The sequence below is a fragment of the Girardinichthys multiradiatus genome, chromosome 13, assembly GCF_021462225.1.
Source record: "Girardinichthys multiradiatus isolate DD_20200921_A chromosome 13, DD_fGirMul_XY1, whole genome shotgun sequence".
In the NCBI taxonomy this organism is placed as follows: domain Eukaryota; kingdom Metazoa; phylum Chordata; class Actinopteri; order Cyprinodontiformes; family Goodeidae; genus Girardinichthys; species Girardinichthys multiradiatus.
Window position 1 is genome coordinate 24,504,884 of NC_061806.1, and position 27,812 is coordinate 24,532,695.

Here is a 27,812-nt window from a genome sequence, read left to right on the forward strand (position 1 = left end):
AATATACTAATAAACCTTAAACCCCATACTTATGAGTGATAGTCAAAATTGTAACTTTAAAACGCATCTTTATAAATTTGTATCTAACAATAATGACTTTGAAAGTCCTAATTAGGACTTTTAAACAATAATGACTTTGAACGTCATAATTAGGACTTCTAAACTCATCATTATGTCTAAAACTCTGTATTTTATAATTATGACTTTGAAAATCATAAGGGTGGCATGTCATTCTTTTCTCTCAAGCGGCAGAAATGGGCTCCCATGGACTTCCATAAGATTGAAGCATGACGTTTTCCTGTCCTTTCCAACTTACTCTATTGTTTCAAACCATACCAACTACTTCTCTGCATTTCTTTCCTCCTTAACAGTGTTCTTTTGAATGAATAAATTCTAATACTGTATAGTAACTCTCCAAATAAAGTCACATAAACCTATAAAAAACATTAACAGATATATTGCAAACTGGTTCAAACTAGATATCTAAAGACTGAAAAGCCAGTTTTTCCATTTCTATTTTTGTGATTTTAAATAACCAACCCTTTGTTATACATAAATATCTGAAGAACTTAACCGGCCAAAATCAGCCAAAAATCTTCTTTCTGGTTAATCAGTAGCTGTATATAGGGTCTCTGGCCGTACACTTTAAATAAACAGTAACATAACAACTTTCTTATCTACGCAAACATGCGTCAGAACCCGCACGCTGCAGGTGTGCGGGTTCTGACGCATACACACAGAGTACTGACAGCTTACTTGGATCACAGCCCTAGGGTACTAAATTATATTAATTCAAGCCTGTGTTTGCCATATTTTTGCTGCAAATCGGTGGATTTCTGTATCTTTAAGGACTTGTAATTTGCTGCCACCTTGTGGTATGTTTATTTGTTGTTGTAAATATTTAATCCACTAAATTGATCGTAAAGCACCTTTATTCGTCAATTTCCTAACCAATCTAATTAGATGGATGTAGGCCACTGCAGGAACCATTAAGAATTAATCAAAGAACCTTAAATCATTACATCCAAATTTTGCGAAGATAACAATAAATAAATAAATTGAATATTTTAATCGCACATTCTAGTTTCTTTGAAGAATTTATTCATCAACATAGTGTGCAATGAACCTGCTCATCCCTCACAAACACACACAGAGTTATCAGCCACAGGAGGACCCGGCTCTGAATTACAGGAGGACAGAAGGGCAGTCAGGGGCGTAGCTGGGAGACGGTAGTGTGCTAGTATGCATTTCAGGCAGCTAAACGCGCATTTCTGGCCCACTGTACTCAACTTATGAACTGATATTTCCTCACAATATTTTCAAAATAAAAGCCTTAGACTTGGTTTGAGGGTAGTGGGAAATAGCATTTTGTTGAATATAGCTGAACTAAATTACACAGCATCAAGCTCTAGTTGTTTTTGCTTTTACAATAAACATTGTGCCCCCAACCCATTGTTTTGCATACTGTTATTATTGCCAATTAATTTAGTTAGTATTTAATTAATCTTTTGAGAAGATATTTTGATCTTTGCACAAACACAAACCTTTATATATATCTACTAGAAGACTTGTTCATAAATGGTAGTTGTGCTGATGCATTCAGCCAACCAAAGGAAGCTTACTTAAATCCGGCTGTGCTCTCAGATTATAAACTGAATCAAAGGCTGTGTGGGGTTACGGAGCCTCCTGCACAGTTATTCTGAGTCGCTTCTCAGACTGAAACTCGAAAGGAGAATGGAAAATCAACACAAAAAGCTAATCCTTTGAGGAAATAAGGAGGGGAAATTAAATATGTGACATAAGTATAAAAATAATTAATATTTTAAATGAACACATTGGACTGGATGAAAATGCATACAGTATATACTGTAGAAGGAAATTAACAAAACCTTGTGAAAATAAAGAAAACATTTCTCAGTACAAATTACAATATCTCGGTTTATGTTTTATCGCTTGTAAGTTTTCCTCATTTTACATTTATCTTTTGAAAACACCGCATTTTTCTTTTGTTTCTTTTAAGATTTCTTTATTTTCTCCCAAAGTCATTGGACTTGTTTTATTTTACCTTTATAGGCTACTGCTCTATAGTAATTCACTTGCAATAGACAGTTTTTGTATTTAGTAGCTGTTGATTTACAGAATAATTATAAATGCACAATATGTTATCAGTAATTTTTCTTAAAAGAAATACCTTTATACAGCTTTTTTTTTAGTACAGCTAATCCCAAAGTGGTCCCAAAACTTAAAGGAAAGCAATATTTTTGTTCTGATAAGAAACGCATACCTACTTAAATACATAAGAACACACACACACACACACACACACACACACACACACACACACACACACACACACACACTCACAGAGATGTATGTATATATATATATATATATATATATATACTGAGCCTCATTTTGACTTGTTTTAAGGACATTACATCAAAGTTGGATCAGCCTCTAGTGTGTTTTTCCACTTTAATTTTGTGTGTGACTCCAAATCCAGGCCTCCATTGGTTAATAAATTTGATTTCCATTGATGATTTTTGTGTGATTTTGTTGTCAGCACATTCAACTTTGTACAGAACAAAGTATTCAATGAGAATATTTCATTCATTCAGATCTAAGATCTCTTATTTGAGTGTTCCTTTTATTTTTTTGAGCAGTGTATATATATATATATATATATATATATATATATATATATATATATATATATATATATATAGTGAGAGAGAGAGAGAGAGAGAGATAGAGAGTAAGAGATGCAAGGGAAAGGGAAAATTCCCAATCAGTCTCTATCTCTGCAGCCAATTATTAATTGTTGTATAATTCATTTTCTTTCTAGTAAATTAAAAAGGGTATAAAAGTCCACAATATACCAGTTTCTGTGCTTAATGACACTACATTCTGATATAGTGACCTGTGTCCCTGCTTGTAATTATACACTCCAAGCAGACCATTATTCAGCACTTCAAATTAAATCTAAAAACACTTTCGTTCTCCTGAAGGGCACATTTCAGCTAACTAAGCAAAGTATCTAATGCATAATTATCTGTGTCCTAGTGGTCTAAATGTAAGATATTCCACAAATAGGCTTAAAAAGGAAAGTTCCTGCTTTTATTTAGTCGGGATTGATCCAAACTTCCGGTCTCGTCCTGGTTATCTGGTTATTTGTCGCCTCCTTTCCTGCAGCTCATCACAGACCACCAGGCGCACCGGCAGACCCTGTCTCTCTCTGCTGACTCAGTGCCTTAACAGCAGTCTCTCACCCGGTGATACAGCATCCAGACACCGACGCACATTTCTCCGGCCAACCCACCCCGGCGACACTCTTCAGAGATGGCTAAGACCGCAATCGGTGAGTTCTTATTTTTGAAAAGATGTATATTTCCCCTGCCGTCAAAGGCTGAGGCAGGTTTCAGGGTGATGGGGATGATGATGGTGATGATGATGATGATGAAAGGCAGTGGCGACACCCATGTCACAAAAGGATGCTGAGGGCTGACAGGAGGGAGCGGCCAAACTCCTCTGCAACTCACTTATTTATGAAGTTAGGAAACTGCGGCATCTTTGTTTATTTGTTGTATTTCCAGCTGCTATAATTTAATCTTTGTTTATTTGACCAAATCCTAAATTTCACACAGATCAATATGGGTCAGACTGAAATGAAGGCAGTGACGCATACGCGTATTTAGCCTCCATTCTGGTTAATGCATATAACTAAAACAAATGGTATTTTTTGTTACTCCTCTATGGAAGCATAATTTGATCGCTGCAGCACCTGCCCCCTTCACTGCCTGACTCAGAGCCGTGCGGCATAATGCAGCTCCAGCGACCCCACCCAGTATCCTCCGCTCCCTTCAAAAGCCGCTCCCCGGGGTGTGAAACGTCTCACCGTCACAAATCTCCCGTTTTATTTAAGAAAAAATGGGTCATCCTCTCTGTCTGCCTGCTGAACCCATTTTCTATACGTGGCCGCTGTATATAGACATGATAGGGGAAGGAGTGAGAGAGGAAAAAGAGGAGCATCCTTATCACGAATTACTCTGCTGTCGAGGGAGGAATTTACGACTGGCGATGAAAAAAGGAATATTACACCCTAATCGTGTTAGGGAGGTTATTGAAAGGGATATTATCCTGCTCTATAGCTATACTCTGAAATAAGATGGCAGCGTTTGTTAGAAATAGGAAGAAATGAGATTAGATTGCTGTTGGGAGGGAGGCCTTTTATTACATTTTATTTTGATTGTAATAAGCGACAGCATTTAAAAAAAAACGGACACAAGCTGCAGATTTTCCTGCAATAATAAACGAGAGAGCTTTAATATTCACGTACAAGTGTATGAAGGTGTGTTTGCTTTCTGGTAGACAGAGCAGGTGATGGAGGGGCGTCCAGGGGGGGCGGTGCAGGGCCTGATGTCTGAGCTCTGGGACACTTAAACACTGGCCTCTCCTCCTCCCCTTTCCTCCTCCTCCCTAGCCTCTTCTTTTTTCCTTCTCCTGCATGATCTTGATTTGAGCTGCAGACAGAATGGGATGGGCATGGAAAGCAGTCATGATGCCAGTCATCACTCTGCGGGTCACTGAGTTCATTTAGACTAATTTCTCTTTGCAGAGAAGCAGCAGCAAACAAACGGCAAAGTAAGGAATTTTATTTCTAATTGCAACAGATCTTCGTTCGCCATAGATGAATTACAATTAATATTATTACTAATTTAGTTGTTCTTACTATATGTAAGGACTTTAGTTGGTAATAAATGCCTTTTGTCATTTCCAATTAGGTGTGGTCATCTACCTTTAGGTTGGGGTCACAAAATCAATCCCTTTGTGACCGGAAATCATCCAATAATGTTCAGCCTGAAATTGATAGTTCAGGGTTTTTGAAGTGAAGTTCTTCAAAGTCATTATGAATGGTTATAGCTGTGAGCAAGGATCTCCTCTAGTTGTCTGTATTGCAGCAGATTTTAAGAAGTCTCTGTTGTTGAAGTACTATCCTTTAAAGAGGATGCTCTGGGTTGTCCATTATGTTCTTCTTTTAAGAAAAAGATCCTTCTTTTCACAGTTAAGTCTAGATGCTCAATTCAGTGTCCAAAATATGCTACTTTTGCTTTTTGTGCTGCTTTACTTTGACTAGTAACGTGTTTAAATTTTCACTTCTGACAAGCGTTCTGCATCCTACATCTATTTATCATGTACAGAATCATCAGCTCTTATATAATAAATAAATAACTGTGCAATGCCAATATAGCAACAATTACAATGTTTATAATATATTATTTGCATTAAACTGCTATGATGCTTGGGATTGGAGCATGTTTATGGTGGTAGAAGTCCACCTTGGTCTTGGCCAGTCTTGTAGTAGGTGTCATCTTAAATCCTTAATGAAGACACCAGTAGTGTTACTATTGCACGCAATTTAACTTCTTAACAAAACCTCACTTCAAAAAGCCTGCACTTGCCCAATATATCAAATAAAAATGCCACTGTGTCATTACGTCCACTGGTATGTATCACTTTGTTGCTATGGGCATATTTGCACGAGCTCTCCCCTGGTTTGTAACTCTCCTGATTTATCACCAATTGGGTCCCATTGATCTGTGCAGCACACTCCCATTGCTGTTACTCCTCATGGCAGCCTGAGAGGAGGAGGTGACACCAGTCCTGCTGGTGATAGTTTGTCACATCTGAATATTCAGATTGGGCACATTACAGCCCAAATACCAATGTCGCAACAACGACCTATTTATATATATATTTATATATATCTATCTATATATATATATCTATCTATATATATATATCTATCTATATATATATATATATATCTATATATATATATATCTATATATATATATATATATATATATATATATATATAGATATATATATATATATGTATGTGTAAATAGCTACAGCACCACTTGTCACCATCAGATAGCAGTAAAGAAAGACCACTAAACAGAAAACATTGCTTACAACCAGAAAGATATCTTAAAAACCAGCTGATTGCTCCGTCTGACAGAATGTTATCTTATGGTAATATTAACAATGTGGTGATCGTATTTCATGCCATACCACAGATGTAAGGGAAACTGTCGACAAACCGACTATTTGACTGAGGAGATTTACGAGTCTTTAGAGATAGGTGTACTCGAATTAGAAGTCTAATTTACTGAAATCCCATCACCAGCTCTTCTCTCACTGTTTGGGTGCCATAATGATCCATTTAACAATCTATTTTGCTCTTGTGATAGCTTCATAGTTTAATGTTCATATTGTTGCTGTGAAGTTGCTGAACACGTGCCCTCAAGCCCACACTGCTGTGAAAGCTATAGCACCCTTGGGGGCCTGTAGGCATTCTTCGATGAACAAGATCGCATGTTTGTTGGATGCCTTTAATGGTTAGATTGCTCCAGGTGACTGTAAAAATCTCTTCTAGTAATGGCAATGTCTGCAAAATTAGATGGAGGCAGAGGTAGAGGGGAAACAAAAATGGGAAAATAGCCAATGCAGGTGTGGTGGTTTATGCTGACAAAGTAAAATGCTTAGAAGAGTGGGGGTGAGGGTGACAAATATCAAACATGATAGAAAAACGAGAGGATAAGACTGAGAATACATCCGCAATAGATGAGATGGACGACAAGAGCTGCAGAAAGTGCCAAAATGAGAGGTGCTCACTCAAGCTATTGATGATCTAGGTTGTGGGGTTGATGGAGTGGAAGTGGAAGGGAAGTTTGATGGGTGCGTCGGTGGTCGAGATGGGAGGAGAAGAACAAACATTCTGACCTGGCTGGTTGGAACCGCCTGTGGGAAGCAAAGAGATGCATTAAAAATGTTATCATCCCTGTCTGACTTTACTTTATCCCATCTCAGCCTGGAACAAAAACGCAACGTAACTCAATCACAACCTTTGACCATGTGCTTGTGTTTAAACAAATCCAGTGTAGTACTCTCACCACGAGTGATTTGTCATTTTCATGTGTCTGATCCTCAGAGGGGTTTGCTATCACAGTGTTTACTGAGAGCACATGTGTTTTCCCTAAAGAGAAAGGCAATGACACTTTAATATATTTTGTTCCACAGAGAACCTCGAATGTTTCAGTTCACTTTAAGCATATTTGTGCAATATGCCGGGGAATTAAATCTGCCTTGACATAGTAATGCAAAAAAACTCACCTCAGACAGTATAAATGAAACAAAATAAGATTAGAGCCCACATGATCTCTGAGTTTACTTGCTGATTGCATTGAACCAGATACTATTGTTATTTTCTATGCACAATATCTTTTATTTACAGGGTTTATTCTGACAGTTTTAGGCAGAGCCGAATGTTGTGCATGGCCTTATTTGAGTTTTGATTTGGGGGCCAACTTTCAGCTTTTAGTCATGGAGGAGGATAGGAAGGTTAAGATTAACCAGTTTGTAATGAGCATTGGTAGAGCAGCTGTGTTTATATGCAGTTTTTAGATGAACGCATCATTTTCAATTGTTTATATCAGTAAAATCCAAACCATTCTAATGACAATTTAGCCAAACGTTCGTGAATGTTTCTTTTAAGAATCTTCTTCTGCTACCATTGTAGCAGAACCTTTAGTGTTTGGGAAGAGCACTGCAGTGAGTCAGCCAAAGAAGAACACCAAGAATGTTCTCAGGACCTCATAGGTCCAGCTCAGTTTATTTCACGCTGATCACATGGATCAACTTTTATTGATGAAAAAGTGGGTATATTGTGGTCTCTTAATTCTTACCCCAGCTAATCTATCAGAATTGTTATTATGGGCTAACAATTAAACTACTGTTTACATTCAGTTATTGTCAATGTTCCTATTTATGACCTGTTACAATGACTTCCCTTCGTAAGGATAACTATTTTTACAGTTTTTTTTACATTTTTCTGCTTACTGTTGAGTTAGTGAATGGCTGTTGTATTGGGACATTTTCAGATTCCATATTTTATTGGAATTATAATGCAATTAGTTTGAATAAAAACTGCTTTAAAATTTAGATGTTATCCTCATTCAGCTAAAAATATCCTTCCCTTGCGACATTAAATTTAGCAAACTGAACTATAACATATATGTTAAATGAAATGTTACTGAACTGAAGTGAATCGTGGTTGAGTGGTGAATCAAATTGAATTGCTGTTTTTTGGCCCAGGTATCTTAAATGTATCGGATATTTGGCAGTGAATTGATACGTACCGTATCGGCTACAAAGCAGAAAAACTATTCTCTAACAGAGGGGCAAAATGTAATATTTTTTCCACAAATTGGATTGATGTACTTGCAAACACTTGTAGTTTACATGTAATGTGATGCTTGTTTAGACAAAAACACAAGTAATTGTTAAATAAGCAAAAAATATACCTGGGTTAACATAACTTTCAAATTATAAATTTTTTCCATCATTGCACATAAACGATACATTCATAAACATTTATCAGGTTTGAATTCAACCTTAAGCTGCTGCAGAGTTTGCGTATACTTCCAGCCGACTAGGGTTTGAGGACATCTGCTTAAGTTCAAAGTTAATTGATTGTGAAATACAAATAATTAGTTGCACATTTAAATGTTTTAAAAGCACTTAAATTTATCAAGAAGAACGAACTGCTCCAATGATTTGTTAAAGACTTCAGATGTCAACATGGTGTTGGAAAATGGCTACCGGACTCTTCAAACGTGTCCCGACCCCCCTTGTAATCAGCGGAAACAGGGCAATCCGCTAATTACAAACTGAAGTGCTTTCCACCTGAGGTGGCTGCTTCCATTAGGCTGTCCTGGGGGCAGTCAACAGTGGCAAATATTCCTCAGGGGGCTTCACTCCTTGCTGAGTCTAATACCCCTTTTTGTTATACCTGTTCAAGTCAAAGGAGTGTTAGTGTAAAGACCATCAGCAAGTTGTTTCCTCATTTCCATACCTTCCATTAAAAGAAAACCCCTTTTTTCCATTTTAACCTTAATCTGCGTTCTTCTTCATTCCTTTCTTCTCTATTGTTTTCATTTCCCCTTGATGTGCTCTCCCACGTACTCCTCCGGGAAGGGGTTAACAAGGCCATCAGAGAGTAGTGACAGCTGCATGTGAGAGTTTATCACATTACCGGGGCGTCTGCCAGTCTGCAGGGCAGCAAGTGAGACAGAGAGAGAGAGAGAAGCACTTAAAAAGGAGGATTCAGATTAATCATTCTTAAAACGTATTGCTCCTTCACTGTAATTCTAACTTCTGTGGTTGCTTCTGTAGCCTCCTGGAAATCATGAATCAAAAGTGCTACATTTTAGCCCTGCAGACCTTGTGCCTAGGGTGATAGATGATGCTGTTCGGTGACAGCTGGCATGCAGATCTTGCAGCATAGTGCAGCATACCTTGAGAGAGAGAAAACGCAGAATGCTTAACAATTTGCAGTGTGTTGCAGATATCTTTCCACCTTTTCCCTGCAGGGAATGATGCTGAATCCAGATTGCAAAGCATTATAGATGCCAGAAATACAAGAAAAACTATAAAGAAAAACCAGGTTAGACAAGGGTAGTTGTTCCCTTTATTCGTTGTCTCCATTTGCCCTCTAAACAGGCTCCACATTGCAAACAAGATGACTATTTGATTGGTGCAAACACAGAATGCAGTGTGTTGCAGATCTGTTCTCTTATTTCCTCGCAGGGGCTGTTGCTGAACCCACATAACAAAGAAACATAGGTGCAAAAAAACACAATTATATCTAAAAGAACAGGGCTAGACAAGGTTGGTCATTTGGGTTATTCTTTTTTCCCAGTCTTCCCTTTAAATCACTTTATTCGTCCCCACTAAGCATTCTGTATGTTGCTAAATCCAGCCAGTTAGAATTTATGCCAGCTTTATTAACTTTTTGGACTAAGAAATGGCCACGACATAGAGAGTTAGGCTGCTGCGTATTGCTGATAAGCAATAGAAGCAATGCCTTCTATTCTCTAAACAGAGAATAGAACACAAACTGAGGATATACATGAAATACTGTTGTTTTTTTTAATTTTTTTTTATCTATCTCTGATGTTTGGTTGCATAAGCAAGAGAATTGCTGGGATTTAAAGGGGTGTTGCTCTGGCAGGATTAATAAATAATACATCAAAATAAAATGCATAGCTGATTATGTGTGGCGAATCCTGCAGGGATGGGAGCATCAAAGGTGCTTGGGGAAATTAGGCCAAGTGAGGAAGCATCCGTCAGACTGGACTGATGAAAGCAACTCAGCTGCATCAGACATGCTTTGATGATGATACTTTTCTTTCTCAGAAAAAAAAGCGTTCATGTTTACATCAAAGGTCTCCTACTGAAGTAAAACTAGGTTAATGATGTTTCATCTTTTTCTGTGTTACTGGGTTAATATCTCCTTCCAGATCATATGAGAGGAGCACAGCTGGATCTGTGTGTGATAAGAAAGCAATCATATTTCCATTTATCTCCACAGCTTACAAAGAGAAGATGAAGGAGATCTCCATGCTCTCACTCATATGCTCCTGTCTGTACCCCGAGAGCCGCAAAAACATTTTGGGAGACTTTGAAGGTAGGAGGGAGTCATCAGCGGGAATATTTTCATCTTTAGTAAATAGGCATGGGCTGGCATGAGATTCGCATGGTTTATATACCATGGTTTTATGGTTTAATGGTGTTACACAAAAATGTGAAACAAACAAAGCAGAAGAGGAAAAATAATTCCTACTGCTGCTAAATTAATCTAAGATAATCTCCAATAAGAATTAAAATACTGTTAGCAATAACATTTTTCACAGGAAAAGCAGTTCAGTAGCCTTCGATCTAAACGTGAAACTTAAGAGCTGGGATCTGGTTGGGGGAAGGACAGCACTGCATAAAAGAAAATACACATTTGAAGCACTGCAGCTGGAGAAAACTCCAATTACTCCAGCATTTTCCCTGGCATTGCATTTAAATGGACTTTTTATGGTAGAAACGGTATGACAGAAAACTTTAGCTGTTTCGTAATCTTGACAATAGCCCATGCCTATTAGCAAACAGATTCAGCAGGCAACAGATGAAAGTCTGACTTTGTAATGCATGCTCTTGCAGATATGGACATCAAGCCAATTAACAAGCGTGCATCAGGTCAAGCCTTTGAGGTCATCCTAAAGCCACCATCTCCTACATCTGATGTGGCTCACTGCATCACCAGTCCCCCAAGGAGGGACATTTCCCTGGAGGACATCCAGAAGAAACTGGAGGCGGCCGAGGACAGGAGGAGAGTAAGGATGCTTCCTGTCATTATAACTGCAGCAAGAAGCCAAATATCACTTGGCATCAGTAAAAGAAAATGTCTTAATACTGGACAAGTTCACAGTTTTTGCCCCATAGGCAAGGATTGTGTTGACTAAATACAGTTGAATCTATTTCAAATCACATGTAAACTCACTGAACAGCTCCAGATGAATTGAAAACTGTGTGTGCTAATACCTGCATCTCATTGATTCGAATGTCAATGCAATGAGTCCAGCACCTGGTACCTCAGGCAATCTATCAACAAATCAATCATGCATTCATTACGCAATCAATAGGACTGCCTGAATGATTTATTTCATGCTAAATTTCCACTAAAATCCTTAGAAATCACAGTAGCTGCAGAGACATGTGCTTACTGTAGTTTGACTCATTTATTCTGACCATGATTCACTGAACACGAATCACTGATTAATGCTCACCTTCTGAGATCTGTGAGTAGTTTTCAGTAAGTCCCTCTCATGGTATCGATCTTAATCCACCTGATGAACTCATCCGCTTGGCTGCTCATTGCTCTTCTTCTTTCAGTCCCAGGAGGCGCAGATCCTCCGAATCCTTGCCGAGAAACGTGATCATGAGCGCGAAGTGCTGCTGAAGGCCATGGAGGAGAACAGCAACTTCAGCCGCATGGCTGAGGAGAAGCTGCAGGTGAAGATGGAGCAGATTGAGGAGAACCGGCAGGCCTACCTGGCGGCCATTATGGAGCGCCTGCAGGAGAAGGTGAGAAGAAGTGAATTACAAGATGAGTGTGGGATGGTTCATACAGGATGAAAGACCCCGGAAATGTTGCACAATGATGGACAATTGGCGTCATCTGTTTTTTCCTTGTCTGTTGTCCACTTTCCACTTTTAATATTGCTTGAGGTAAAATGACTATACAAAATAATTTATGAGAAACAGCCAAAAGTCTACAGAAACCTGAAAGCCCTTCAGAAAGCCTGAAGAACTATTGATCCAGACCATTTCAGAATGTTAAAACAAAGCTTTGCTGTTTGCAAACAAAAAAAATATAACACTACTCCACATTTAGTAGCATAAATTTTATGCATCTGATACAACTAGATTTTTTTTATTTACTTGTTATTAAAGGTATTTTTACCCCCCCTTACCATAAGTGTGTAGATGTGGCTTCTTAAGATGATTTAAGTAACGTATTAATTGGCCTCATTGCAATATCTAAGAAGAACTGATTGGAGACCATCAGCAGATGGCGCTCTTACTCAAGAAAAGTTCAAGAAAAAGGTGGAATGAGTCAAAAGTCAATTTCTTTGGCATGTTAAAACCTATTGCCAAACCAAAAATGATTTTAAGATACATTTAAAAAAACTATTAAACTACAACTAAAATGTATAATTTGTAAATAATAATAAGAGGAAAAAGCCACAATAAAATCACAGTAAGTTGTGTAAGTTCAATTAAGTTCTAATACACTGCTTGAGATAAAACAAGTGGGTCTTAATGAGAAATTTAAATGTTTATGAAGTGGAATGCTATTCCACAGACTTGGGTCTTCTCTTGAAGAATACAGATTACCATGATTTTATATGTACTAATAACAACTTCAAAAGTGTAGTGACCATTTGTGTTCACTCCCTTTTTACTCTGACACCGTTAAATATAGTGTGGTGCAACTAATTACCTTTTAGGGCAATTAATTGGTAAATGGTATCCATTCTTGTGTAATTTCGACCAGGTATAAATTCAGCTGTTCTGTAAAAGCTTTAGGGGTTTGTTAGAGAACATTAGTAAACACAGCATCATGAAGACCAGTGAGTGTAGCAGACAGGTCAGGGAGAAGGTTGTGGAGAAGTTTAAAGCAGGGTTAGATTATAAAACAATATCCAAAACATTTCTCCATCATCCAAACAAGGAATATCGCAAGCTCTGAACGTCTCACTGAGCACAGGACAACTACTAGCCATGTACTCTATAAACCTGGCCTTCGTGGAAAATAGGAAAGCGTCCATCAAAAGAAAAGCATAAAAAGTGAGAAAATTTTCTCTGTTAACATGAGACCAAAATTAACCATTTTGCCCGACATTACTAGACAACACAGACTTCAGTCTGAACACACCATCCCCACTGTGAAACATGATCATGGCAGCGTCATGCTGAGGGGATGATTTTCTTTAGTAAGGATAGAGAAGCTTTTCGGAGTTGATGGGAAGATAGAAGGAGCCTACGAAGGGCATTCCTGGAGGAAACGATCCTAAAGATGATTCAGATCAAAACATACTCATGTGTTAGAATGGCCCAGTCAAAGTACAGACCAATTTCCAATTGAGAATCTGTAGTAAGACTCCATGGGTGCAATGATCTCCATCCAATTAAACTATTTTGCCAGAGGGCCATGCTAAGTAGAATTACCACAAGTACTGATTTTTATGCGTAAAAAATACACCACTGTCTTTTCATATTTATTTGCTAATTTGTGCTGGTCTACCTGATAAAATCCCAATAAAACATGGAAGTGTTTGGATATTCCATGACAAATTGTGAAAACTTTCAACCTGGATGAACACTTGCAAGGCACGCCAGAAGAGTAAGCTGATCTCCTATCCTTGTTGACTGCAAAAGTCTAGTAAAACACTAAGAAAAACACAATATGATATTTTTTTGCTGTTTCTTTTTTTGTAGGAGAGGCATGCTCAGGAGGTGCGCAGAAACAAAGAGCTGAGAGAAGAGTTGATGCCGTGAGAGGCTCCACCAGCCCCTACATCCCCCCACCTACAGTCACCACCTCATGTCTGAGGAACACCTCCCTCCCCACCTCGCCCTACATGTCTACACCTCTCCACCCGTCTCCCTGACACACCCACCCCTCTTGTATTGCTACGAAACTTCGAAGAAACGCCACCCTGACGTGAAAAGGATTAAAAAAATGTTAATAAAAGGAGGAAAACTATCATCTCCTGTCCTTAAAAAAAGAATGTTTTTGCTCAAATGTGAAAAAAAAAAAATCCAATTGACACCCGACAGTGGTTTTTGTAAATACTTCTTTTTTGTTATTTACAGTCTGATTCAAGCAGCAAAAGTATTGATTGCAGTGTGCCATTTTTATATATAGTTTTCTTCTCCCTGCATATATATGGATGTAATGATCTGTTCATTTTCCTTTCCTTTACTCTCTCATTTCAGCCTGAGAATGTTTGTTTTAGATTTCTCTCGTGTGGTAACGAGCTTAGGTGTTTGTTGTGAGTTTGCCAGCTAGCTGATGTTTTGCCGTTAACAGGTTGCGCCTCCCCACCACAAAAGTGTGCATGCATGACTGGGGAGCTGGGTGCAGAGTTGGGGCGCATTTGCAGAAAAGTCCCCAGAAGGAAAGGTGGAGGGGGGGGGGAGGGTGCTGTTTCCACACATCCGCTCCTGTGAAAATAGGTAGTGACTGTACCGCAGGGGAACACTATAGCATTTAATGAGCTCATCCTCATCTGCCTTCCCTTCATTTCCATCTCTTTTCACACACACGTAGGCCGTGAAATCACTCACATGCTCTCCACACAGCACAGGAAAATACTGTTCATGCTCCATTGATCTCATAAAGCTTCCTTTATAAATGGCTTCCTTACATCCTCAGAAGCACTGTTGCATACAGCACCTCTGTTAAAGCTAAGGGGCATCCTTACAACATGGGATCTCAACGATCTCCAGTTGCAGTGAATCAACCTAGAAAAAAGACAGCTTTTATCTATCTCTGACTCCTCTAGTTCTCTTCATCATTAAACTTTTCCCTGAAACACAGTAAATACTGGCACAATGGAGATATTTAAGCCATAAGAGGCATAATTGCAGCAACGATCCATGGAAACGGTATTTCTGAGAGTAAACTTGAATATGAGTTGCAACGACTGGTGCTGGACTTGGATGATCACACACATACACAGTTGGCCTGTAGATGTGTGTGAGTGGGCGTGTGAGTGTACTGCACAAACCCCAGGTAGTTAGCTTGTTGATCTGTTTAGATATAAAAATCAACAACAATACAGTGTGTAACGATTGTCAAAAAGTTAGACACAGACAGTTAGTTTCCTTCCTGACTCTTTCTATCCTCTGTCCATTTGTGTGTTTCCTCCTCTTCCAGGTATATCTTTGTGAGCAAGCAGTGGTTAATAAAGATTTGGGGTTCAGTGAATAAAACTGGCTTTGAGAGCTATTTCTTTCAAAAAAAATTTAACACACATTTCCAGGTGTAACTTTGCAGAACATTTGATTTATGTATATGTTCATGAAAGATCATGTGACCTTTGGGACAGGAACTTGTCCCAAAGGTCAAAGGCAGTTTACACCCTGAACAGGTCACTAGTCCATCACAGGTCAACACAGAGACATACAGGACAACCAACCATGCACTCACTCCTAGGGGGCAGTTTAGAGACACCAATTAACCTAACATGCATGTTTTTGGACCGTGGGAGCCATAGTTCCCAGAGAGAACCCACATATGCACGAGGAGAACACTTACAAACTCTCTCCAGATTTATTCAAATGAAAATAATTCAATGCAGTCAGATCTACTGCTGTGGCTTGCAAGAGTATTTACAACTTTAGAGACTAGAGCTTTTTCACAGTTTGTTACGATTCAGTGTATTTGCAGAATATTTGCTAAACGCTTGTCAGTGGTGAGAAAAAATAGATTATTTCTCTACAACTTTACATTGTACATTACCTTTGGACATTTATCCAAATATTATTGGGTGTCATACATTATTTTGCCAAAAGTATTTGCTCGATTTTCCAAATCTTTGAATTCAGTTCTGATATCTTCCATGGCCAGAGGTGTTTAAACCACTTGACATATAGACTTCTACAAACACATAAGAAGATAGTTCGTTCTCAAGCCTTGGTATACCTCTGTACGGCAAATATATCAAGACAATTTGGACATGAAGAGACCCCTTTGACAGTTGTACATTTCCTTGATATTAACTTTTAAACAGGTGATGTCGCTATGGTTCAGATCTGCCTCCATTCAACGGTTTTTAGCAGAAAAAGACATAATAGAGGAAGTACTTTCATGCCCCCAACTTTGTGGGAATTTATATAGCGCTTTATCAAGTCCGAGGACACCAAAGCACTTTACACTACAATCAGTCATCCACCCTTTCATACAGACATTCACACATTGACAGTGGTGAGCTACAATGTAGCCAGAGCTGCCCTGGGGCAGACTGACAGAAGTTAGGTTGCCATACAATAGGCGACACCGAGCCCTCTGACCACCATCAGCATGCAAGGCAGTGAAGTGTCTTGCCCAAGGACACAACGATGCAGACAGACAGAGTAGGGCTTCGAACCAGCAACAGACCTTATTAAATTCAAACTTTTGTACCTAACTAGTTTTCAAAAAGGACTGAAGTTGTGTGTTATATTCTCAGTCCTTCTATAAAATGATGGCATAAATAACTAATTAAAAGCCCTGAATTATTGACATTCATGCAATGTACTTAAACTGTATGTAATAACAGTTTTATCAACTACAGTGTACTCTGCTCATATGGCCTGCTTGAACTAATGAGTTATTCTGATCTCCACTGCGGAGGAACACTTTATGGCCTGTAGAGGGAGACAAACACAAGTCTTCAACAAGAAAAATATGGCTTATTAAATATGAACCCAAGTATGAGAAACCAAAGGAAAAAGTGTGTATTTAAAAAAGACAAGGATTTGATTATACGTTGTAAAGCTCTTAATCCAGAAGAAGAAGGAGCCGTGTGTCCAGCTGAAAACAAAAGGAGCAGCTGGTCCAAGATGAAATGATGGCAAAGAGACAAAACTTCATTTTTGGACTTCCTTTCTCACAGCCCCTCTTCTGCTCCCACTTTTTATTTCTTTCTTTCTCCTCTTTCTCTCCCTCACCTACTCCAACCTTTCTTTCTTTCTCTCTCTTTCTTTCTTTCTTTCTTTCTTTCTTTCCCTCCTCCAGTTCCCACGGAGCGCACGGGTCCGGCCGGGCCTGCTATTGTCCAGGATATCCCCGCCTTGTTAATGGCTTCCTGTGCACACACAGAGGGCCGCTGAGAGAAACAAGCAGCCACATCTGATACCAGCCGTCGATACTGCACGCCTGAAAACAAACACACACACATTCCTAGTCCGGGGGAAAAACAACTGCAGGCAGCAACAAGTAAACACACACTCCAGAATGTACACACACTCGAGCAGTCAACAATAAATCCACAACATGTTTCAGAATGAACTGTTTATTGCAGGGAACCTGTCATTAACAACAGAAACAGAAATGGAAAACTGAAAACTCTAATTTATTGGCGCTTGTTTGTGCTTTTTACAACCATAAACCATACAAGTGAAGACACCAAAATGTCTACAAAAAGACTTATTTCAACATTTATGTGGTCCAGTTTCATTTATGCTGATTTGACTGAAAGAGTTTTAGAATCATTATTGGATATGCTGTAGTACTCAACAGCTAAATGCATGTAAATAACTGGAGACAAGGTGGAAAAAGACTTATAGACTTAATTTACAAAATGTCGACGCAAAATGATGCAAAAATATTCCTAAATGCCATTCTGAACATGCTTTGTTGAAACTAAGTTGACTGAAGTACTTTGATTACAATCATTGTCAAAGCTGTAATGAAACAATAAACAAAGAAATGCATGTAAATAACTTGAATGGTGAATAAACCTAGCCTCACGTATGGAAACATAAGCTGGGAAGAAGACTTGGGCAAAAGTGCACGGTATTATTATTAGAGCCAAGCTCTGTATTTAGTCAAACAGACACCTGGTTTCAGTTATTACACCCCATAAAATGTTGTAAAAGGGAGGGTTTCTGTCATGACTCTCAGCCCTGTTCCTCCCCGTTGTAGACAGGACAGGGGTGGTGGGGGTACTTTCATCCAGGAACTTGCTTGACCATCTGGAAAAGCTATTGCTGATTGGCTGACATGTGGGTGAAACTTCTGAAGGGATGGGGAGGAACAGGGATCAGTCAGCTCAATAAATCATTTGTGTTGCTGTTTACGTGTATTTTCTCAGTATGTTTTTATTTATTTATTTAAAAAAAAGGAGAAGTTATAGACCTTTAACTATCCTCTGTGGGATTTCAGCAAAATAGAAAATATATAACACTTTCTTAGCAGGGAACATAAAGTCTTGTCCTTGAGTCCGGCTCAGATGGGAAGTGAAACGAGTCTGTGTAAGCAGGTTGTGTTGAGTTTTTCATTTGAGTCAGAAAGCTCCTATCTCCATCCCCCAGGGTCTGTAGGGTTTGCCCATGCTGGAGCTCTGAGATGGGGGGCTGATAGCAGTGGTAGGGGAGATGATGGGGAATGCACTGAAGGCGAAGGGGAAAGCTGAAAGTGAGGAGAGCAGCGGAGGAGAGAGCTTGGACGCTGACGAGGGAACCAAGGCAGGGTGCAGGACGGTGGTGGGAGCGGAAGAGGTGGATGGAACCCTGATCGGACCCTGATCCGGGAGCGGAGTCGCACTGCCGCTGCGTCTGCCAGGTACCTGAGTCTCTGCAATTAACGAGGAGGACATGGGTGAGGTGGAGGAGGAGGGAGATGAAGAAGACGTGGACGATAGGGGATTCTGTGGGCTGCTGGTGGTGCTGCGGGGTAGAGGTGCCAAAGGAGCCCCCTGTTGGTGCTGAAGGAGGATGGGATGTGCAAGGTGAGCAGGAGGGGATCCAAAAGCAGAACCCCAGGCCAGGTGACTCAAGCCGGTGTGAGCCTCGCGCTGACTGGCATAGTTGTTCAGGTGAGAGACCAGGCGGATCCGCAGAGGGTCTGTGCTGTCCAGGCACTCAATGATGCTGAGATAGCGTGCTGTTTCAGCCAGGCACTCCCTGAAACCCAAACCACGGTAGTCCATTGCTAGGGCATGGGCGTCAAAGTAACCTGGGGAGATGAGCAAAGGAAGCCACTTCAAATGTACATCGCAAAACAAGTTTGCACAGAACTAAAGAGAGCCTGTGTCAAGTGTAGTCATTCTTTTGGCTTAACACTTGTAACTGAGACTGGCAAAAAGTATAAGGGATCTAATCAGCTGCCTGCAAATGTATTTTTTTGTATGAGTGAAACATCAGCAAAAGTGTCAACAACAGCATTCTTTTGGTCTTGAAGTTGCTGCTGAATAAATAAGACCGCGAGAGCGTCAGCTGGTAACAGGAAGTACTCAATATATTATTTGGAAATAATTAAATTAGGGTAGGAGGCTACATCCTCTAAATTCTAGATAAGAAAACAACCATTTCTACTCCTAATATAAATAAGTTCTTAAATATTTTTTTTGGCACTAGCAGCCTTTGTTGTACAGTAACCAGACAGGAAAGAGGGTGGAGAGAGAAGGGGAAGACATGCAGCAAATTGGACCGAGACCCAGGACAACCGTGCCGAGGAAAACAGCCTCTGCACATCGGCCACACGTTCTACCAACTGAGCCACCAGCAAACCCCTCCTAATATTAAAATGTATATCTTCTTATATGCTAGATGTTAAAGCGAGATCAGATTTAACCAACATTAGTTGTTTTCCAGGTCAAAGCCTTACAAAATTGGAGATCTGAAATTGCCCACAAAATTGTCATTAGCACATCTGTTGCAGTAATTACGCAAAACAAAACTTGTGATCCATGATATGTTGCACATTATATGGAAATCAATGTGAATAGTCTGTAAAGACCTTGTCTGGGTAAATGTTTGTTATTGTTTAGAAATGTAATGTTTTAGAAGCATTTTAACTGTTTTTATGCTCCACCTTTCAACTAAGTGGAAGATGTATAGACAAACTAATTAAAACAATGTCAAATTAGGAAAACTGGCTGTCTTTCAAATTATTCTGATACATTTTTTTTAGGCAAAGATAGAGTCCAAAAAGCATTTTGTTATATAAGTACTATCCTCTATTCAGTCAGTAATAACCTCTGAGCTCTGGAAGCTGCAACAGAATATAACAAACCCTAAGAAAATATGTATTTCAATATTTTAAAACACGTATACAAGGTTTTATTATTATATATCATAGGTAAACTGAATGATAATAATAATAATTTGTTTATTCCTCACTGTCTAGGTAGTCTTCGTCGCTTTATAAGTAGTCCAAATTGTTGCCCGAACCAAACAAGTCCTCTGTGTAAAAGGGGAATATTTAATTTTTATATCCCCTTTTGTAAAGTAAATATTCCACTGACACTGCAAGGCAACCAGACCCATCGGAATTTGGACTTTATGCACTTTGTATATAGTGTATATGTGAGTACACTGTTGAAAATATCAGTTTAATGTCTGCGCTTTTATATGCTTGCTGATTTTCTGCACTTATTAAAAAAGAAGAAAGAAATCCTTATCAGTCTAACAACTGAACTGACAATAAGCCTTGATTATTTTACTGATTCTGATACCATTTGCCTAAGTTGCCAGGACAGGATACACGAAAATTTAAATATTCGGGTTATGTTAGATATAATGTTGATATAATGAGAACACTGGTTAGGTTGTGTTGCATGTCGGAAGGCCCTTATAATAAAAATTAGTTTAGCCTTGAACTGACTCTGCGTGTAACAAATCAAAAAATGAGCGTTTATGTATTTACCTTTGCCTCCAGCAGCATGAAGCAACTTCAGATGATCAACAGTCATTTGCAAAATCTCTGCTTTTTCAAGTTTGGCTGAACCCTTGAGCGTGAAAGGGGAAACATATTAAAAATGCTCCCACACGTGATTTTTTAATGCATTTAATCCATGTTAAGTTTCTTGTAAAGCATTTGTAAACGGTGTGATTGTGCTCACCTGTTTCTCGTAGGCGCTGGGAACCAACCTGCGGAGCTCGCTCAAGCTGTTATTTATTCTGTCCCTGCGCCGCTTCTCAATGATCTGACAAATGAATTCACAAGACGTTGTTAGACATCAGTCTGCTGTCTGAAACATCAATGGATTCAATCAATTCATAAAATCTGACTGATTTACTCCTCTGCGTCTTTTCCTCGCCTGCACCTGAGTTGATGTTGTCGGAGACATGGACCCGAGAGGGGAGCTTATATTCCTAAAATAACAAAATAAAATGTCATTTTTACTAAAAAAAAACAACAACAAAAATAACAGTAAATATTATTACCTAAAAGGATTAAGGATCTTACCCATTCTCATCTGCACTCTCCTTCTCTACTTCAATGGTTTCATCCAGTTCGCTGTCCGATGAACTAAAATCGTGATTCCTTTTCATTTTCACGGATTCAGAGTATTCCCCTCGGTGTGTCGGTTGGGTCTGCCAGACGTGCGTATGCACCGGTTCGCTCGGAGCGCCTCCGTTTGAAGCGCTCGGCTTTCCCACGATGTCATTTCAACACTGCTGCCTGCCAGCGGGGGCGGGGCCTGGTGCTCCAAGCAGCCAATCACGAAACCGCCTGGGCTTTGATTGGCAGGGCAGTTGTGATCACTGCCCCTAGACGACACCTGAGAGGGGAATAAAAAGCTCAGACATATCACTCGGGGAAATATTTTGATGCACATGAGCGAAATAAAGTTGTGGCCTCATATGCTCACATGCAAGAAATAAACAAAGACGCTGAATGGACCAAAAAATATGACAACAGAAAATTTTTATTTTGAACAGTGTAAGCAAGCATGTACATGGAGATTGAAAATAAATCTAGAAAACAACAACAGAGAACTAGAAAGAATGCACATCTGCAATATGACCACTTTGATGACACAGTACAAGTACAAATGACACAGCGGTGTGGTTTGTGGTCTTTTTAGTTTCTTCAAGTCAGGAGTTTCTGAGGAGTTTGAGGGCTCTTTGTTTCACAATCAGACCATGGGACCGCAGGTATTTTTAACTTCTAAAAAAAGCAGAGCACAGCTATTCCTGCCGTTTAGATCTATTTCTGCTCAAACATTTAAAATCTGCAGCTATATTCTTTTCTGCATGTGTGGCATGTGCCCAAAGCATTTAGTTGCTCAAATGTATTATTGCTGAACATGAGCTCAGTAAATGTAGTCATGGATTTAGAAGAGTAGTCGGAAAAGTTACGTCTGAAATGTATTTTTTGCTCAGTTTTTCCATAAGGAAACTATTTCTTTAAGTATGAGTTGTTAAAATGACAAACTTCAGTATGCAAGTGCTCAAGTTGAAGCGCTCAAGTTGAAGCTTGCAAATGATAGCTTAAAAACAGTGCTATGTTCTTTCGTTTCCATGAGGTGACTGTGTGTTTTTTTACAATTAGAATTTTTTATTGAATTTGCCTCTCTTGTAGTCATAGAGATAGTAGCCTTCTTTCAGCCAGCTGACAAGCCTTGTGCAGCAAAAAGTTGGGGAGGTGTTATGCAGCCAGAGAAAATGAAATAATAAGAAAACCATGTTAGTTTCTTTCTTTGGGGAAATGCAAATAATATTGTAAAATACATTTTCAAGTGTGGCCTTTCTAGGTCAAACCAGTGACTTACTAAGGATATTTTCTTTTTTCAGGTTTAATATTTTGCAAGTGCTGCCCCTTAATAAAAAGGCAACCTGGGTGATGTGCCATATAATCCAAATCAAAAACTGGCTTCTGTAACAAGATAACAGACAAAAATTAAAATCAAGCTTTGACAACCGTAAATTACACCGTCAAGCATTACCTTTCGACTCACCTATTTGTCAATGCATAAACAAATAATTTGTATTTTCTTTCTGAGTGCTTTTATTGTCCTTTAATGAAATGGCGTCCCAGGTGGCAAGCGTTGTTGCCAGTGTTCAAACCCCCATAGCTGACAGTTAAAGACAAAAACTACAAATCAAGCCAAGTTAAGTTGATTTATCATAAAATACATTTTCAAGTATGACCTTGCAAGGCTTCCATACTGTAATCCAGAAAAAAGTTAAACAGTTTTGTTTGTTTTGTCTCGTTGTGTTTTAATACCACTCTGATTGGTAAATAATGTGCTATATTTGTAATGCATTGTATTTTATTTTATTTTACTATCTGTTCTGTGACTTTCTTTGAATTTTTTTGCGGTTTTGGGAGCGAGTTATCTTTCCAGACATAGAGGATCTTTGAGGAAACTTTGACAGCGGTCCAGTGGACTTTCGGTGCCCCTCATCCCCTCTTTCCCTCCTCCACACAGTCTGTGTGTGTGTGCGTGTGTGTGTGTGTGTGTGTACCGGTGGTGACGAGGAGTGGCTGGCCGGCTGTCAGCACGCGCTGGCCGTGGGAAAGTTCCCTAACCGGCGCTGATAACCAATCAGAGGCCGACGGCCGTCTCCGGCGCTGGAATGAATGGAGCAATTGGTCGGGGCGACGGGCGGTCTGCGAGCGAGCGTGTGAACCTGTAATCCAATACTAACTCAGCCCAGGAGGACAGACAGAGGCAGCGCTGCCGCAACCAGAGGAAGCAACCACGTCTAATCTTACCCCACAGAGAGACCTCATGCACGGTGGAGACTCCTTGGCCACTTCAAGGACTCTGTGAGAGCAGTCAGTCCAGTAGTGCCCCCCATCTCCTTCTCCCCGGAGTTTCCACATCATCACCGCAGCGCGACTGCTGGCTCCTATAGTGGTCACACTCCCCCAAATAATTTGACAGATTCGCTGCTGTGTGTTTGTATACATAGAGGAGTCATGTTTCTGCATGTGGAGCTGGCGACAGGGCTCTTCAGTTCAAACAGGGGCTCCTGCGGGGGACCTCTTCAAATAAAAGTGGGTAGTTTAAATCCTTCATGAACAAACAGAAAGACATTCCAAGCTCTGTTTCATGAGTTTTTGCATTGGGGTTTATCTCTTTAGCTGTTACTACCCTTATAATTATTGTTTTATGATTTAAGGGCAGTATATTTTGCATTTTATGTACCCTTAATTTAGCCAATAAAACAGAATCAATCAGTCGTAAAACTACTGGCAGAATATCATAAACAACAAACATTTTTGGTCATTTTATTTTAATGCTAAACATTTACAACAAATTAGTTATTGTTTCTGAGGGATCATTGAACAGCTATGTACAAAAACACAGAAAAGACAAAACATTAAAGTATCTCATCCTAACAGTTGTTTAGCCTTTTAACAGCTTCAGTCTGAAAGCTGGCAGTTCTTCATTTTATGTTGCAATATCATCTGATCATGGCACCCCTTATAAGATCATAACAATCGTTTGAGGAGACCCTGACAGTCTCCTGGCCTGTTCCTTCATCAGCTCTGGAACAGGTCCTGGACATGGGATAGGAACACAGAATAGGGACACTCCAATAACCTTCTCAGCTCCCCTCACTATCCTCTGCAGGGCTTTCTTGTCTGACTTATTGCTTTGTTTGTATAAATGAAGTATATACAGGTGGGACAAAGTTGCTCAAGGCCTACACAATAGAAATGATTAATTAAAGCTTAATTTTAACTTTGAAATCAAATGTATTTTCTCAGTTTTCATTTGATTTATTTTATTGCTGATTTCTGGAATCTTTTTAGCTTATTTTAAAGTAAATTTGTTTACAAAGACCGTAGTCTATTTACAAGACGTAAGTTTTTTTTTTTTTACTCAAAATGTTTTTAAATGTAAATTTAAAATAAAAAAAAACTTTCTTTATAACAAAAATACCCCACATGTACACCCATCATGGGTGCATGGTGCCAACCGTTGGCAAGCTGGATGTCACCACGATACTGTAAAAGCAGACAACTTAGCCAGTTGTACATTTTTAATAAGAACTTGATTCAAAATAAACTTTTGCAGTTGTTCATGTGTCAATGAATCAAAGCCTTTATTTGTTTTTTCAAGTTTTTCTGTCAACACACCAAAAACAATAAAAAAAACAATGAATAAGCTAAGGAAGCATGCACATGCATGGAGGAAACATAAAATCCGAACTTGTGGTATTATTTCAAGCTGCAGAAGACTATTTGTTCTGAGCTGCTTGTGATTCTAATCTCAGGCTAATAAAAGTCATACCAAAATCATATCCTCTACATGGACACATACAGCTTTTATGGTGATCCTTATCGGTGAGGGTCGAAGTCGCAATATTTCTCACAGAGAAAGAGAGGGGAGCCTTGTTTGGTTTATATGAATGAGAGGAAGCACTTAGGGCTGTTTTCATCTTCTTGTTGTTGTATGAGGTTGTGCTTACAGCAGCACAGACACACAGATACAGAATAACGTTTACTAAACTGATCACTGGGAATTTATCGAAATGTGTGAGTTTGACAGGTTGAAGCTGCCTCCACATACATTTAAGTCCATGCCACCTGAAAGCTCTTGTCTCAGTAAAACAGGTGTGCTTCCATATTACAGGTCTCATTCTGTGTGTGTGTGTGTTTGTAGTAGTGGGAGCAGGAGTAGAGGGGAGGAGAAGTAGGGGTGTGTGAGCTCTCTTGTTGTATTTCAAGTTCATCCAGAGTTCCCACGCAGTTATTTTCTGCCCGGCTGTCTTTGTTCTCCGGGTCTCATCACATGTTGTGATTAGTAGGGCCTTTCAGGGGCCGCCCTTTGAAGGTGAGGGCCAGCTACGCCACATCATCATAACCTCCGCCCCCCCATCCCTCCGCCCGTCATTTTTTCAGTCTCTGCAGATCAGGCCACCAAATCGCATCAAGCTCAGTGATGTTTCCCCTCCTTTGTTCTCGTTCTGTCATCTATTTTTTTTTTCTAGTCCAAGGTTTATACAGTGCTTTGCAGTATTCACACCCTTTAAACTTTGCCATATTTTTTCGGTTTACAGCCACGCACTATTTTTATTATGTGATATGGATGTGAGTTGATGTGATAGACCAACATAAAGTTGTGTAACATCGTGAAGAAGAAGAAAATTGATTAATGGTTCTTAAAAGTTTAAAAATTAAAAAGATTTGTTGTCAGTCCCCCAAATCAAGACTTTCTACTGCCACTTTTGGCTGCAAATCTTTTGGGGTTTGTCTTTAACAGCATTGGTTAACTTCAAAATAACATTTTTGCATTTCCTTTGAAAAATAGTTTAAGTTCAGTCAGATCAGGTGGAGATCATCAAAGAACAGCGTGTTTTTACATTTACGTCCATCCGTTGTCGATACCCACTTATCCTTTTTTCAGTGGTCACTGTCGCCAGTCCATTTCAGGGCAGCACTGAGACACACAGGACTGACAACCATGCATTCACACACGCATACCTAAGGGCATTTTAGAGTAATCAAGGAACCTAGAAGAAAGCCGGGGTACCCAGAGAGAACCCGCGCAAGCACGGGGAGAACATGTAAACTCCGTGCAGAAAGACCCCAGGATTCTAAACGAGGACCTTCTTGCTGCAGGGCAACAGTGATATCAACTGCTCCACTGTGCAGCCACAGATTTTTAATTGGATTCAGGTCTGAACTTTGACTGGGCCATTCTAACACATTATATGCTTTGATCTGAACAATTAAACTGTTTCTCCAGTTATATGTCTAAGTACATTGCCCTGCTGGAAATGTGAGCTCCGTCTAAACTCTCTTGTGTTTTGCAGTCTATAGAGCTAATTGCAGGATTGCCCTGAAATTAGCTCTATCCCTCTTCCCGTTAACACTGACCACTTTTCCTGTCCCTGTTGAAGGAAGGCATCCCCGCAATGTTTACCCATATGTATTGTTTGTACAGTGTTAGTTTTCCTCCAACATGGCTTGCAGCAAGCTTTTATTTTGTTGCATTAGATTTTATTTCAAGATATTAGAGGGAAGGGGACTGATTACAAAGCACTCTTTCAATATTTGGTTTTATTTTGTAAACCAGGCATCATTTTGTTGTTGGTTTATCACATAAAATCTTATTAAAACACATTGAAGTTTATGCTTGCAATGTGATAAAATATGGAACCTAAAAGGGGTGGGAAGTCTTGTGCAAGGTCCTGCACATAATTTATTTCAGTCTTGCCTATTGAATCATGCCCTCTCCTTGCCCGTCTCTTCTCTTAATAAGTAATTTTGTTCTGACTTTAAAGGTAACTTTTATGTCTAAAACCCTCAAACTGCAGCCAAATCCTCTCAGACACACACTGTTGATCAGAAGCCAGTTCAAACAGAACACAAGGATACATTAATTTAGAAACATTTTAATTCCCTCCTGACTGAGTCACACATTTCCATGTCCTCTAGCCCCTGCTTGTGGAATAAAAGGTTTGTAATTTAGATTTATTAAAAAGAGTTGTTTTTTTTAACAGTCCTTACTTCAGACAAATTACGTCTAGACTGTCTCACTAGAGGAAATGCTTGTGGATATTCAGGCTCTGACACTGTGATATAGGTGGATTTCACTGATAAATTCACAATTCCTTTGCATCTCATGCTGCATGTATTCACACGGTGGCCCACATGCCATCAGGTGTTTAGCTGTATTGGTTTGTTTGGATATGATTTCCTGTTCAGAGCTAGGGCAGCTCTGCATGACTTCAGGGAGCGTAAATGGAGTCAGGCTGCAGCGTCGACAGAGTGATTTTGATGAATGATGTTGATGCCACATTCAGGAACTCTCGGTCCACTAAGTTGTGCAAATCTGTCAAAAGCTAAAAAGCTAAAGCATTCTTTGTGTTTTGTTTCTTGTGGAGCTCAGGGTTTTAGTTAAATACATCAACAGATGTGTCAGCTTTCATTTAATCTTTAATTACTTTCATGTCAGGAG

The 27,812-nt window shown here is 39.4% G+C and overlaps 2 protein-coding genes across 2 annotated transcripts; one reads left to right on the plus strand and one right to left on the minus strand.

Annotated features, from left to right (window-relative positions):
- Positions 1-3,192: 3,192 nt before the first annotated feature.
- On the plus strand, positions 3,193-15,393 carry stmn2b (stathmin 2b). The gene is made up of 5 exons (XM_047383553.1): positions 3,193-3,358; positions 10,436-10,531; positions 11,053-11,225; positions 11,785-11,976; positions 13,894-15,393. Exons 1-5 carry the CDS (start codon positions 3,340-3,342, stop codon positions 13,951-13,953), a joined length of 540 nt encoding a protein of 179 aa, XP_047239509.1. The 5' UTR covers positions 3,193-3,339; the 3' UTR covers positions 13,954-15,393.
- A 2,047-nt stretch (positions 15,394-17,440) lies between these two features.
- hey1 (hes-related family bHLH transcription factor with YRPW motif 1) lies at positions 17,441-21,622 on the minus strand. Its single transcript, XM_047382862.1, is given in 6 exon segments — positions 17,441-19,120; positions 20,813-20,894; positions 21,009-21,092; positions 21,186-21,261; positions 21,356-21,461; positions 21,464-21,622. Coding segments are annotated over 6 exon segments (1,113 nt in total). The 5' UTR covers positions 21,558-21,622; the 3' UTR covers positions 17,441-18,449.
- Between the last annotated feature and the right edge of the window lie 6,190 nt (positions 21,623-27,812).